The 12,951-nt window shown below is 45.3% G+C and overlaps 1 protein-coding gene across 2 annotated transcripts in view; it reads left to right on the top strand.

Annotated features, from left to right (window-relative positions):
- Positions 1 to 12,951, top strand: part of ZBBX (zinc finger B-box domain containing) — a 427,325-nt gene that overhangs the window by 397,010 nt on the left and 17,364 nt on the right. For both annotated transcript variants that reach the window (XM_073626142.1, XM_073626141.1), the window contains one exon: positions 668 to 898. In XM_073626142.1, coding sequence (XP_073482243.1) covers positions 668 to 898 — 231 coding nt within the window. The remainder of the gene's footprint in view (positions 1 to 667; positions 899 to 12,951) is intronic.

Genomic DNA, 12,951 nt, shown 5'->3' with positions numbered 1-12,951 from the left:
TTGATGGTCAGTGGAAACCAAATATGCCCCAGGGTCATTGATCCCTGAGAATAAAAAAAACCCTGCATTTAAGCAAATGGAACCTGCTGCCGCTCTACATATACTAAGAAACAGCAAACAGAAGGCTGTATCTGGCCTAATAAATAGTTTGAGGACCACTCTGTACAGTCCAGTGGAATGTATGTAGAATGTATTTCCTAACTTAATGGAAATGGCAGAGAATCTCACATACCAGTCTTGGCACTTTTAGAATCTCACGTTGCCAGGTGATCGCAGTATTCCTTTGGCCTCATCAACATTAAGTACCATTTGACCTCCACCTAACTTGTCTATTAGTTGTCCAGGGGGCTTCCTGGGTACACTTCTGGTCCCAGAATGTTACAGCCATTCCTGCAGGTTAAATTTATGCATAGCTATACATCCATTTCTCTCACATTCCAGCCCCTTATGCCAGTTAATGACCAGAATGTAACTCTTTCTGCCTGGAAAACTGTCTCAAAGGCCTTTTGGTGTATTCCAGGTATCTCCTATTTTATAAAATCAGTATGTGCAAAAAGAAGGTACCAGCATAATATATTTAGATGTATAGTGTTTTATGTGGAGTTGACAAAAACTGAGGGAAGAAACAGGTAATGATTTCTACCTAATATTATTATAACCATTTCAGGAATTCACACTGGAAGAGCTTTTTCTGCCAACTCACTGCACAGAATATCTGGACCTTTGAACCATTCAAGGCCTAGCACTGCAAGAGAAAGACCAATGTCCAGGGCTGCCTCAGAGATCCTAGAGATCGAGTTTATTGACTCGGCAGACAGACATGACCATCTGTTTGAAGATGAAAATGAAAGAGAGACTTTAGCTGTCCTGGAAAAAGAGCTAAATGCTTTAAAATCAAGTATGTAAATCCTTTCTGGTCTTTTACTTTCTATGTCTGTAGTTTCATATCTATTTGCAAGTTTATTACTATTCGTTTGGTATTACTGTTAAATAAAACTCAAAAAGCCACATCTGCTACAAACAGAGGGGTATGCAATAAGAACATCACCTGGCTCTAGTGTAAGCACTGAAGTCTGATACCCTCATATAAATAAACATTTGTAGATTCTGTTCAGCTGTTTCATTAATCAAATAGTAATTAAAGAATTTGTTACCCCAACATTTCATATTCCTGATACAGTATGTGTCTCTTGTACCATGTACTTATGTTAAAAAGTATCCTTTTCTGTGTGTTGCTTCCTTTTTGTGAAATATCTGTCCCCCTGCTTTCCTATTTCAAACTGACCATGCCAAACATGAGAGCACATTCATCGCAGTTTGGTCAGTTTTTGGCTGTGCTGGGAGAACAGTTTGCCTGTCCTCCAATGGCCAAGACATGTGCTGACATGCCTCCCTGTACAGCCATTCTCTGAGAAGATCAGTGCATTGCTGTTTCACCACCCCCATCTCTCCAAGCCACTTAGCTAGCAGCTGAGGACAGAGATTATGTAATGTATACAGTATCTCACAAAAGTAAGTACACACCTCACATTTTTGTAAATATTTTATTATATCTTTTCATGTGACAGCACTGAAGAAATGACACTTTGCTACAATGTAGTGAATGTACAGCTTGTATAACAGTAAATTTGCTGTCCCCTCAAAATAACTCAACACACAGCTATTAATGTCTAAACCGCCGGCAACAAAAGTGAGTACACCTCTAAGTGAAAATGTTCAAATTGGGCCCAAAGTGTCAATATTTTGTGTGGCCATCATTATTTTCCAGCACTGCCTTAACCCTCTTGGGCATGGAGTTCACCAGCGCTTCACAGGTTGCCATTGGAGTCCTCTTTTACTCCTCCATGACGACATCACGGAGCTGGTGGATGTTAGAGACCTTGCACACCTCCACCTTCTGTTTGAGGATGCCCCACAGATGCTCAATTATGTTTAGGTCCAGAGACATGCTTGGCCAGTCCATCACCTTTACCCTCAGCTTCTTTATCAAGGCAGTGGTCATCTTGGAGGTGTGTTTGGGGTCTTTGCTGCACAAGGGGATTTAGGAGTAATTTGGATACAGAGCACTGTCACTGAGGAACTTCTGGCTGGTCACTCTGCATCACATCTTTCAAAGTCTTGGCCATCTGACCTAGGCCATAGTCTGAAGTATAAGAAATGATGGGTAAGTATCCGACTTTAGTGCCATTTTTTGAAAGAGCCTTGTAAGGATGGTGGGTGTTCCCTTTAGTATTGCCAGCAATTGCTGACAGTTTAAGTGATTTGTATTTGTATTTCTAAACTGGGGAGTAGGGGTGTAGATTGTAACCTTGAGGAACCCTACTTTGTGGCATCCTTTGGCCACAATACAAGATATATGTGGTATTATGTTAGCTTACTATACCTGTTGTTGGGTTATCCATATGATATATTGTTTCAGACATTTCCACATTATGATCACATAGGAGCTTGGCTCTCCCATATGTTGTGTGTGGACTATCCTATCCACTCAGAAGGTGGTAGCGGCTGACTGTATGAAGAGTATATATGACTCTTGCTTTGATTTTTTTGTTTTTGCATAAACCTTAAGGTATGCGGTAACAGATTATTGAGCCACTGTACTGAGTGACAAAGTGTGACTAACTGATATATACCGTATTTTTCGCACCATAAGACGCACCTAGGTTTTAGAGGAGGAAAACAAGAGAAAAAAATATTCTGAAACAAATGGTGTACTAAAATATTTAATAAAATATAACAAAACAATATTTCAACCATGTAAAGTGAACAGCAGTCAACAATGGCATTAAGAACCATCATCACTGTCATTAACAAATGAGGAGAGACTTTAAGGTTCGAGTACTCTTCTAGTTTTCTGGGAACCCCAAGAACTCATCACTAGTGTCAGACTTTTATAAAGCTCAGTTGCTCACAATCACTGACATCACTTTCTTCACTATCTTCAAATACAATACAATCTTCAGTTCCATCTAAGGCATTGCTAATGCCACATTTTTTTAATGACTGTACATCGATTTCCTCCTCCACTGAGTGCCATGATGTTTTCACCCATCCACAAACTTGAGTGACAGTGGGACTCTTCATTCATCCAGTAGGTGTCAGATCATGATTACCAGCAGCCATCCATTTGTTCCACTGTTCTCGCATAAAGACTTTAAATGGTTTGTTGATGGAAATATCGAGAGGTTGCAACTGGTTGGTAAGACCCCAGGAATTACAGCTAAATGAGTCTTCACTTCGTTAGTACTTTTTTGTAGTTTCGCTAATATGTGCTCTAAACTGGTCAATCACTAATAAGGAAGGTTTTTTCAGAAGCCCACTAGGACGTTTGGACCACACTTTTTCAACCCATACTCTCATTCAATTTTCATCCATCCATCCTTTCTCATGAACATGTACAACTCCTTGTGGAATCACTTCTTTCAGAAAGGTTTTCCTTTTGAAAATTACCATGGGCGGCAATTTGGTGCCAACTGCTCAGCTGGACAACACAACTGTGTAATGTGTTTTCCCATGTCCTGAGGTTTTCACGGTTATGGTTTTGACACCTTTTAGATCAACAGTCCTATTAGATGGCTCATCAAAAGTTAGCAGGACTTCATCCATATTCCCAATCTGGCCAATTTCAAAACCATTTTTCTTCCTAGCATCAATTACAAATTTATGAAAAGACAGAATCTTAGATTCATATTCTTTTGGCATTTTTTGCGCAATTCTAGTTTTGGTGCGCATAACAAGGTCACAACACCTCATAAATCTGTAGCACCTTGATGATGATCCAGTAAAATCCTGTATGCCTTTCTCTACAGCAAAGCGTTTGGCTTCATATATTATAATTTTTGGAGAGCCTGAGAATCCATTATTCCGGTGACGTGTGATCCATTCTTTCATGTCCACGTCTAACTGTGGCCACTTTGCAGCATGCCCACGAAAAGTGTGCTTACTTTTATTTGCTTTTTGCAGCTGATCCTCCTGTTTCCTCTACTCTGTTACCATTTTTTCAGTTGGAGGTGACCCAAAATGTCTCTCCGCTGCTCTGTTTCCATGTTCCCTTAGCATAATTTACTACCTCCAGTTTAAAAGGAATTTTATATGCTAGTCTTTTCTGCTTTATGATTCTTTCTGCTTTAGCACCTGGTCCCTGGCCCTGCACTGGGTGGCTGAGCTGGCACCTGGTCCCTGCAGTGGGTGGCTGGGCTGGCACCTGGTCCTGGTAGTGGGTGGCTGGGCTGGCACCTCGTCCTGGCAGTGGGTGGCTGGGCTGGCATCTGGTCCCGGCAGTGGGTGGCTGGGCCGGCACCTGGTCCCGGCAGTGGGTGGCTGGGCCGGCACCTGGTCCCGGCAGTGGGTGGCTGGGCCGGCACCTGGTCCCGGCAGTGGGTGGCTGGGCTGGCACCTGGTCCCGGCAGTGGGTGGCTGGGCTGGCACCTGGTCCCTGCAGTGGGTGGCTGAGCACCTGGTCCCTGTGGTGGGTGGCTGAGCACCTGGTCCCTGCGGTGTGTGACTGAGCACCTGGTCCCTGCAGTGGGGGAGGCTGAGCACCTTGTAAGTGTTAATTACAGTATTCACAGTATTCAGTAATCACAGTAATTGGGGGGTTGGCCTGGTCAGTATTCGCTCCATAAGACGCACCCCCCATTTTGCTCCCTTTTTTTGGGGAAAAAAGTGCGTCTTATGGTGCAAAAAATTAGGTTTATTGTTAATTTCAGTGTATGACTGCATGATACTTTCCTGAAGAAGCAGGCTATGTCCCGTGAAATGCAATCTGCATCAAAACCACAGCGAGTCTCTCATCCCCCACTGCAGTGGGGTTGGTGAGAATCAACACTAAGAAGAACATATATCCGTGCTTTCTTTCGTGTCTTGTTTGTAGTACATGTGTACATTTTGTTCATGCTTGTCCAACAATTTTACTCTGTATAATAAACAATTTTGATACTTTTTTACCCAGTGGTACCGTTACAGTCCTTCAAGCTTAGTAGTTAGGGTTTTTTGTTCTCTACATTGGGATGGCCTAGGCTTTAAGAAGATTACCAAGACCCTGAAACTGAGCTGCAGCACGGTGGCCAAGACCATACAGCGGTTTAACAGGCCACTGTTCCACTCAGAACAGGCCTCGCCATGGTCCATCAAAGAAGTTGAGTGCACCTGCTTAGCATTTCCAGAGGTTGTGTTTGGGAAATAGACATATGAGTGCTTCCAGCATTGCTGCAGAAGTTGAAAGGGGTGGGGGGTCAGCCTGTCAGTGCTCAGACCATACGCCGCACACTGACTCAAATTGGTCTGCATGGCTGTCATCCCAGAAGGAAGCTTCTTCTAAAGATGATGCCCAAGAAAACCTGCAGTTTGCTGAAGACAAGCAGATGAAGGACTACTGGAACTATGTCCTGTGGTGGCTGCCGACACTGGGAAGCTGCAGTTCATTGAGAGAACCATGAATGCCAACTTGTACTGTGACATACTAAAACAGAGCATGATCCCCTCCCTTCAGAGACTGGGCTGCACGGCAGTATTCCAACATAACATAACTTATTTAGCTGCCTGCACCTCCAAGATGACCACTGCCTTGCTAAAGAAGCTGAGGGTAAAGGGGATGGACTGGCCAAGCATGTCTCCAGTAGGGATGAGCTTCGTGTTCGAGTCGAACCCATGTTCGACTCGGACATTGTCTGTTCGCCCGGTCGCCGAATTGCGAACGATATGGGCCGTGCATTGCTGGCTGATGATTGGCCAAGCATGCACTATGACTCGCATGCTTGGCCAATCACAGCGCCGTCTGAACAGAGAGCCGTAATTGGCCAAAGCCAAGGAAGCTTTGGCCAATTATGGCTCAGGGGATTTAGTACACGCCCCCCACTATATAAGGCCGCCTGCACGGCGGCCCTGTGTAGTGTGTGTTCCGGCGTTGAAAGAGATAGACAGAGAGACAGTGTCATTTGATTTAAGTTAGATAGATTAGGCAGGACAGTCAGTGAGTTAGCTGCACTTACAGTGTATTGTGTGTATATATATATATATATATATATGCATCCCAGGTGTTTGTGTGTGTGTGTGTGTATATGTATATGTGTGTATATATATATATATATATATATATATATATATATATATATATATATATATATATACACACTGTATTCAGTTTAGCTAGATCCGTTCCTGTTATCTTCCTACTGACAGGAAGGCTTGTCTTGTTACAGTATTTACAGCTACCTGAAGAAAATTGCTGGTGTTCTTTTGATCCTATTAGTACCACAGTCAGGCAGCTAGACTATTTACAGTTAGTGTAGTGCATCCTCCTCACAGTGTTCAGTTAAAGCTACAAGTTAGTTTAGTGTGACCTCTGCACAGTGTTCAGCTAAAACTACAAGTTAGTGTAGTGCGTACTCCTCACAGTGTTCAGTTAAAGCTACAAGTTAGTTTAGTGTGACCTCTGCACAGTGTTCAGCTAAAGCTACAAGTTAGGGTAGTGCATCCTCCTCACAGTGTTCAGCTAAAACTACAAGTTAGTGTAGTGCGACCGCTGCACAGTGTTCAGCTAAAGCTACCTGTAGAAGGTTGGTAGTGTTTTCCTGATCCTATCACTACCGCAGGCAGCTAAATAAGCTACAAGTTAGTTTTTTGCGAGCTCTGCACAGTGTTCAGGTAAAACTACAAGTTAGTGTAGTGCACAGTGTTCAGCTAAAGCTACAAGTTAGGGTAGTGCGTCCTCCTCACAGTGTTCAGCTAAAGCTACAAGTTAGTGTAGTGCGTCCTCCTCACAGTGTTCAGCTAAAACTACAAGTTAATGTAGTGCGACCTCTGCACAGTGTTCAGCTAAAGCTACAAGTTAGTGTAATGCGTCATCTGAACAGTGTTCACCTAAAGCTACCTGTAGAAGGTTGGTGGTGTTTTCCTGATCCTATCACTACCGCAGGCAGCTAAATAAGCTACAAGTTAGTGTAGTGCGTCCTCCTCACAGTGTTCAGCTAAAACTACAAGTTAGTGTAGTGCACAGTGTTCAGCTAAAGCTACAAGTTAGGGTAGTGCGTCCTCCTCACAGTGTTCAGCTAAAGCTACAAGTTAGTGTAGTGCATCCTCCTCACAGTGTTCAGCTAAAACTACAAGTTAGTGTAGTGCGACCTCTGCACAGTGTTCAGCTAAAGCTACAAGTTAGTGTAGTGCGTCCTCTGAACAGTGTTCAGCTAAAACTACAAGTTAGTGTAGTGCGACCTCTGCACAGTGTTCAGCGAAAGCTACCTGTCGAAGGTTGTTGGTGTTTTCCTGATCCTATCACTACCGCAGGCAGCTAAATAAGCTACAAGTTATTTTTTTGCGAGCTCTGCACAGTGTTCACTTAAAGCTACCTGTAGAAGGTTGGTGGTGTTTTCCTGATCCTATCACTACTGCAAGCAGCTAAATAAGCTACAAGTTAGTTTTTTGCAAGCTCTGCACAGTGTTCAGCTAAAGCTACCTGTAGAAGGTTGGTGGTGTTCTCATACTACAGGCAGGCAGTTGATTTTGCTAGCTGCAGTATCAGATTTGGTCGACCAAGCTGTCCTCATCCTCCTCATCCTCTCTCACCCAAGCTCAGGGTACTTTGTCTGGCAAAGCAGCTGCCAACGTGGCCTCTTCCCTCGGCTCAATGGCATCAGTGACTCCTTCCCTAGCCCCACCATGTCCTCCTGAGGAGTCCCTCAAACTGTTTGACCACAGTGTTGGGTACATGCTCCAGGAGGACGCCCAGCGTTTAGAAGGCTCTGTTGATGATACTGAGCTAGATGAAGGCAGTAACGTGAGCACGGACAGAGGGGGTGCCCAAGAAGGACAGCAGTCTGGCAGTCATGCTCCCCCTGCTGCAGCATACTGCCAGGTTTGCTCCAGTGAAGAGGAGGGAGGTGATGATGAGGTCACTGACTCAACGTGGGTGCCTGATAGGAGAGAGGAGGAGGAGGCACATCACCAACGAGGCAGGATGCCCTCCAGGGGCCAGCCTAAGGGCAGCACACTGACTGCATCACACCCCAAAGCGCCGCATGTGCAGGACGCTGCTGTCTCTGCGCGTTATTCCAAAAGTTCTTTGGTGTGGGCCTTTTTTGAGATGAGTGCATCAGATCGCACCGCTGCTATTTGCAACATATGTCTCAAGCGTATCTCGCATGGCCAAAACATCTCACGCTTGGGCACCACATGCTTGACCAGACATATGTTGACCTGCCATGCAGTTCGTTGGCAAGCGTAGCTAAAAGACCTACACCAAAGAACAAAGAGGACCTCTCCTTGCTCCTCATCAGCTGAGATCTCCAACCCCACCTTACCTTCAGTCCTCTGAGACCTGCACTGAGAGGAATGAAGGTGTAGAATTAGGTGTGTCACAGCCAAGTACTTGTGGGCAGTCTGCTTTCGGTACACGGATGTCAGATTGTACCAGGCAAATTTCCCTGCCCCAGCTGCTGCACCACCGAAAGAAGTTCGCTCCCAGCCATCCACATGCCCAGCGGTTGAATGCTAGCTTGGCAAAATTGCTAGCACTTCAACTGCTGCCTTTTCAGTTGGTAAACTCTGCCCCCTTCTGTGAGTTTGTGGAATGTGCAGTTCCTCAGTAGCAGGTACCCAAATGCCACTTTTTCTCACGGAAGGCGATTCCAGCTCTCTACCGGCATGTGGAAGGCAATGTCAATGCCTCACTGGACAGGACGGTCAGCGGTAAGGTGCATATTACCGCTGACTCATTGTCCAGCAGGCATGGACAGGGACGTTACCTAAGTTTTTTAGGGTCAGATAAGGTCTGCGTCGCCCCAGGCAGCGTCAGGTTAGTGCCAGTACCGCTAACACCCACGCACGCAGCATACACCTCCCTTAGTGCTATAGTATCTGAATGGATCAATATCTGATCCGATCAGATCTATACTAGCATCCCCAGCAGTTTAGGGTTCCCATAAACACAGTGTTAGCGGGATCAGCCCAGATACCTGCTAGCACCTGCATTTTGCCCCTCGGCCCAGCCCTGCCCAGTCCACCCAAGTGCAGTATCGATTGATCACTGACACTTACAAAACACTAAGCACACATAACTGCAGCGTTCGCAGAGTCAGGCCTTATCCCTGCGATCGCTAACAGTTTTTTGGTAGCGTTTTGATACAGTCGCTGACAGTCAGAAGCTTTTTTGCCTGTGAGTCTCACTAGTGTACCCCTAAATTTAGAGCCTAAAATGGCAAATCGAAGGTACACTAGTGAAGAGGCCTACACGTTTCTGAGCATGACAGATAGTGAAGAGGAAGTCACTGATCTGTCAGATTCAGGCTCAGAATACAATCCTGTAGAGGACAGCGGCTCCATGACAGATAGCTCTGACGACGGAGTTGTGGTCCCTGCTAAGGTCAGGCGTACCAGACCCCAATCTTCTTTTTCTGTCCTTGAAGTGCAAGAATCGCAGGTCCCTCTTATGGATCAGAGAAGTACTAGCGCCGCTATTCCTTCTGGTGAACTGGCAAGCACCAGCGGCCTAGTACACCCTGGTCGTACATCCAGCACTGCAGTATCACGTGGTGACGTGGCGAGTCCCATAAGTGCAGTTCAAGCTGGCGAGGTGGCAAGCACTAGTAGTGTCCCACTGCCACCAAGAAGATGAACACAGGCCCGTCGTGCCCATAGTGCCCTTCCTGCTGCATTCGCCAATCCGAATTGGGAACCCACCACTTCTGCAGCACCCGTACTTCCCCCATTCACTGGCCAACCCGGAATTCAGGTGGAAACAGATGATTTTACGCCACTGGATTTTTATTTGCTGTTTTTCACCGAAGATCTCTATAGATCTATTGTGGACCAAAGCAATTTATACGCTGGTCAACACGTCGCCGCTAATCCCCAGTCCTCCCTTGCCAGAGATTGGAGACCAATTACGGTCTTCGAATTTAAGATCTTTCTGGGCCTTTCCCTCAACATGGGCATAAATAAAAAGAGTTGCGGTTATATTGGTCCACTGACCCAATTTACCATATGCCCGTTTTCTCTGCTTCCATGGCCAGGGGACGATATGAGCATTTTTTGTGGTTCATGCACTTCAATGACAATGAACTCTGTCGTCCTCATGGAGACTCTGGATACGATCGGCTCTACAAAATTCGGCCCCTCGTAAACCACTTCAACCAGCGTTTTGCAGACTTGTTTACTCCCCATCTAGTTGTCTGCATTGATGAGTCCCTCATTACGTTTTCTGGCCGCTTGTCATTCAAACAGTACCTTCCCAGCAAGCGTGCCAGATACGGGGTCAAGATGTATAAGCTCTGTGACAGGGCCACAGGCTATATATGTAGATTTATGGTTTACAAGGGCAAAGATAGTCACGTAGAGCTGACAAACTGCCCTGACTACATAGGAAGCGCTGGCAAGATAGTGTGGGACTTGGTGTCACCCTTATTTGGAAAGGGGTACCACTTGTACGTGGACAATTATTACACAAGCGTGCCACTTTTTAGTCACCTTTTTGATCAACAGATTGGAGCATGTGGCACCGTGCGACCTAATCACCGGGGCTTTCCCCAGCGGCTTGTAGATTCCCGTCTTAGGCTGGGGGAGAGAGCCTGCTTGCAGTGTAATAATTTGCTCGCTATGAAGTGGAGGGACAATAAGAATGTTTTCGTTCTTACCTCCCTTCATGCACACACGACGGTCCAAATTACTATGGCGACTGGTGTTGTGGAGAAACCCCTCTGTGTCCACGAATTTAACCAAAATATGGGAGGGGTGGACCTCAACGACCAGTTGTTGGCGCCTTACCTAGATGCCCGTAAGGCCAGACGCTGGTACAAAAAAGTGTCTGTTTATTTATTTCAGTTGGCTTTGCTGAACGCTCATGTGCTATACAGAGCTTCAGGACGGACTGGATCCTTCCTTAAATTCCAGGAAGAGATCGTCAGAGCCCTTCTGTTTCCAGAGGGTGCTCCACCTCACCTTCCCCAACCAAATGCAGTAAGCTGGCTGCATGAGAGGCATTTTCCTTATGTCCTCTCGAGTACCCCTACCCAACGAGCCCCCCAAAGAAGATGTCGTGTCTGTAGCAAGTGCGGATTTAGGCGTGACACCCGGTATTATTGTCCCTCCTGTCCTGACAATCCTGGTCTATGCATTGGTGAATGTTTTGCACGCTACCATACACTAGTTGAGTATTAGCGTAGGGTACAGCATTGCACAGACTAGGACACACTTTCACAGGGTCTCCCAAGATGCCATCGCATTTTGAGAGACCCAAACCTGGTACCAGTTACAAAAGTTAAAGTTACTAAAAAAAGTGTAAAAAAAAAATAAAATAAATAAAAACACAAAAAAATATAAAATAAAAAAACACAAAAATAGTTGTCGTTTTATTGTTCTCTCTCTCTATTCTCTCTCTATTGTTCTGCTCTTTTTTACTGTATTCTATTCTGCAATGTTTTATTGTTATTATGTTTTACCATGTTTGCTTTTCAGATATGTGTTTTGTTGGTAACCATTTTTTTGTTTTCAGGTACGCCATTCAGCTGCAGAGCGGATTTACTTATCTTGACAGCAACAGCGTTTGCTCCCACGATACATAAAGCCGTGACTCCAGCGCTGTCGGAGGTGATTTCACCACCACAGTTACATACTTCAGCATATATGCAGAAGCGTGGGGGCAGCAGTGGGTGGAGGAGCGATTTGCTCCTGCCTTTTGTGGGAGGATGCCCCCATGCTTCGGCATATTTATATTTTAGGCACAGGTTGCGTTAAATGTTTTATTTTTTACTATGTTTTTTTTGTATTTGCTTTGCAGGTATGGTAAGTCTTACTGTTATACTGTAATGTTACTTTGTTTTATTGTTAACCATCATTTGCTTAGCAGTTACGCCATTCAGTTGCAGCGCGGATTTATCTTGACAGCAACAGCGTTTGCTCCCACGATATATAAAGCCGTGACTCCAGCGCTGTCGGAGGTGATTTCACCACCACAGTTACATACTTAAGCATATATGCGGAAGCGTGGGGGCAGCAGTGGGTTGAGGACCGATTTGCTCCTGCCTTTTGTGGGAGGATGCCCCCATGCTTCGGCATATATATATTTTAGGCACAGGTTGCGTTAAATGTTTTATTTTTTACTATGTTTTTTTTGTATTTGCTTTGCAGGTATGGTAAGTCTTACTGTTATACTGTAACGTTACTTTGTTTTATTGTTAACCACCATTTGCTTAGCAGGTACGCCATTCAGTTGCAGCGCAGATTTATTTATCTTGACAGCAACAGCGTTTGCTCCCACGATACATAAAGCCATGACTCCAGCGCTGTCGAAGGTGATTCCACCACCACAGTTACATACTTCAGCATATATGCCGAAGCGTGGGGGCAGCAGAGGGCGGAGGAGCGATTTGCTCCTAACTTTTGCGGGAGGATGCCCCCATGCTTCAGCATATATATACGGTGCATGTATGCCCATCATTAGAAGTGGGTGGATGAAGGGAGGTATTCTAATGGTGGGCATACCCACCGATCAATCCTCTTTTTTTCGTTCAGCCCACAGGCTGCATGAAAAAAAAGTTTACAATATATGCCCAACAAGGACCAGCAACGTACTGGTATGTTGCTGGACTTTGAGTGGTTATACCAGAATGATGCTTGCAGGTTTAGGTATCATCTTGGTATCATTCTTTTCAGCCAGCGGTCGGCTTTCATGTAAAAGCAATCCTAGTGGCTAATAAGCCTCTAGACTGCTTTTACAAGCAGTGGGAGGGACCGTCTTCCATGTTTTTCTCTGGCTCTCCTGTCCCAACAGGGAACCTGAGAATGCAGCCGGTGATTCAGCCAGCTGACCATAGAGGTGATCAGAGACCAGAGTGGCTCCAAACATCTCTATGGCCTAAGAAACCGGAAGCTACGAGCATTTCATGACTTCGCCGGATTTCGCCAGATGTAAACAGCGCCATCGGGAAATTGGGAAAGCATTTTATCACACTGATCTTG

This window comes from Aquarana catesbeiana, linkage group LG04 (genome assembly GCF_042186555.1).
Source record: "Aquarana catesbeiana isolate 2022-GZ linkage group LG04, ASM4218655v1, whole genome shotgun sequence".
Lineage (NCBI taxonomy): Eukaryota > Metazoa > Chordata > Amphibia > Anura > Ranidae > Aquarana > Aquarana catesbeiana.
The sequence above is the reverse complement of the archived record's forward strand: the minus strand, read 5'-3'. Positions and strand labels throughout refer to the sequence as shown.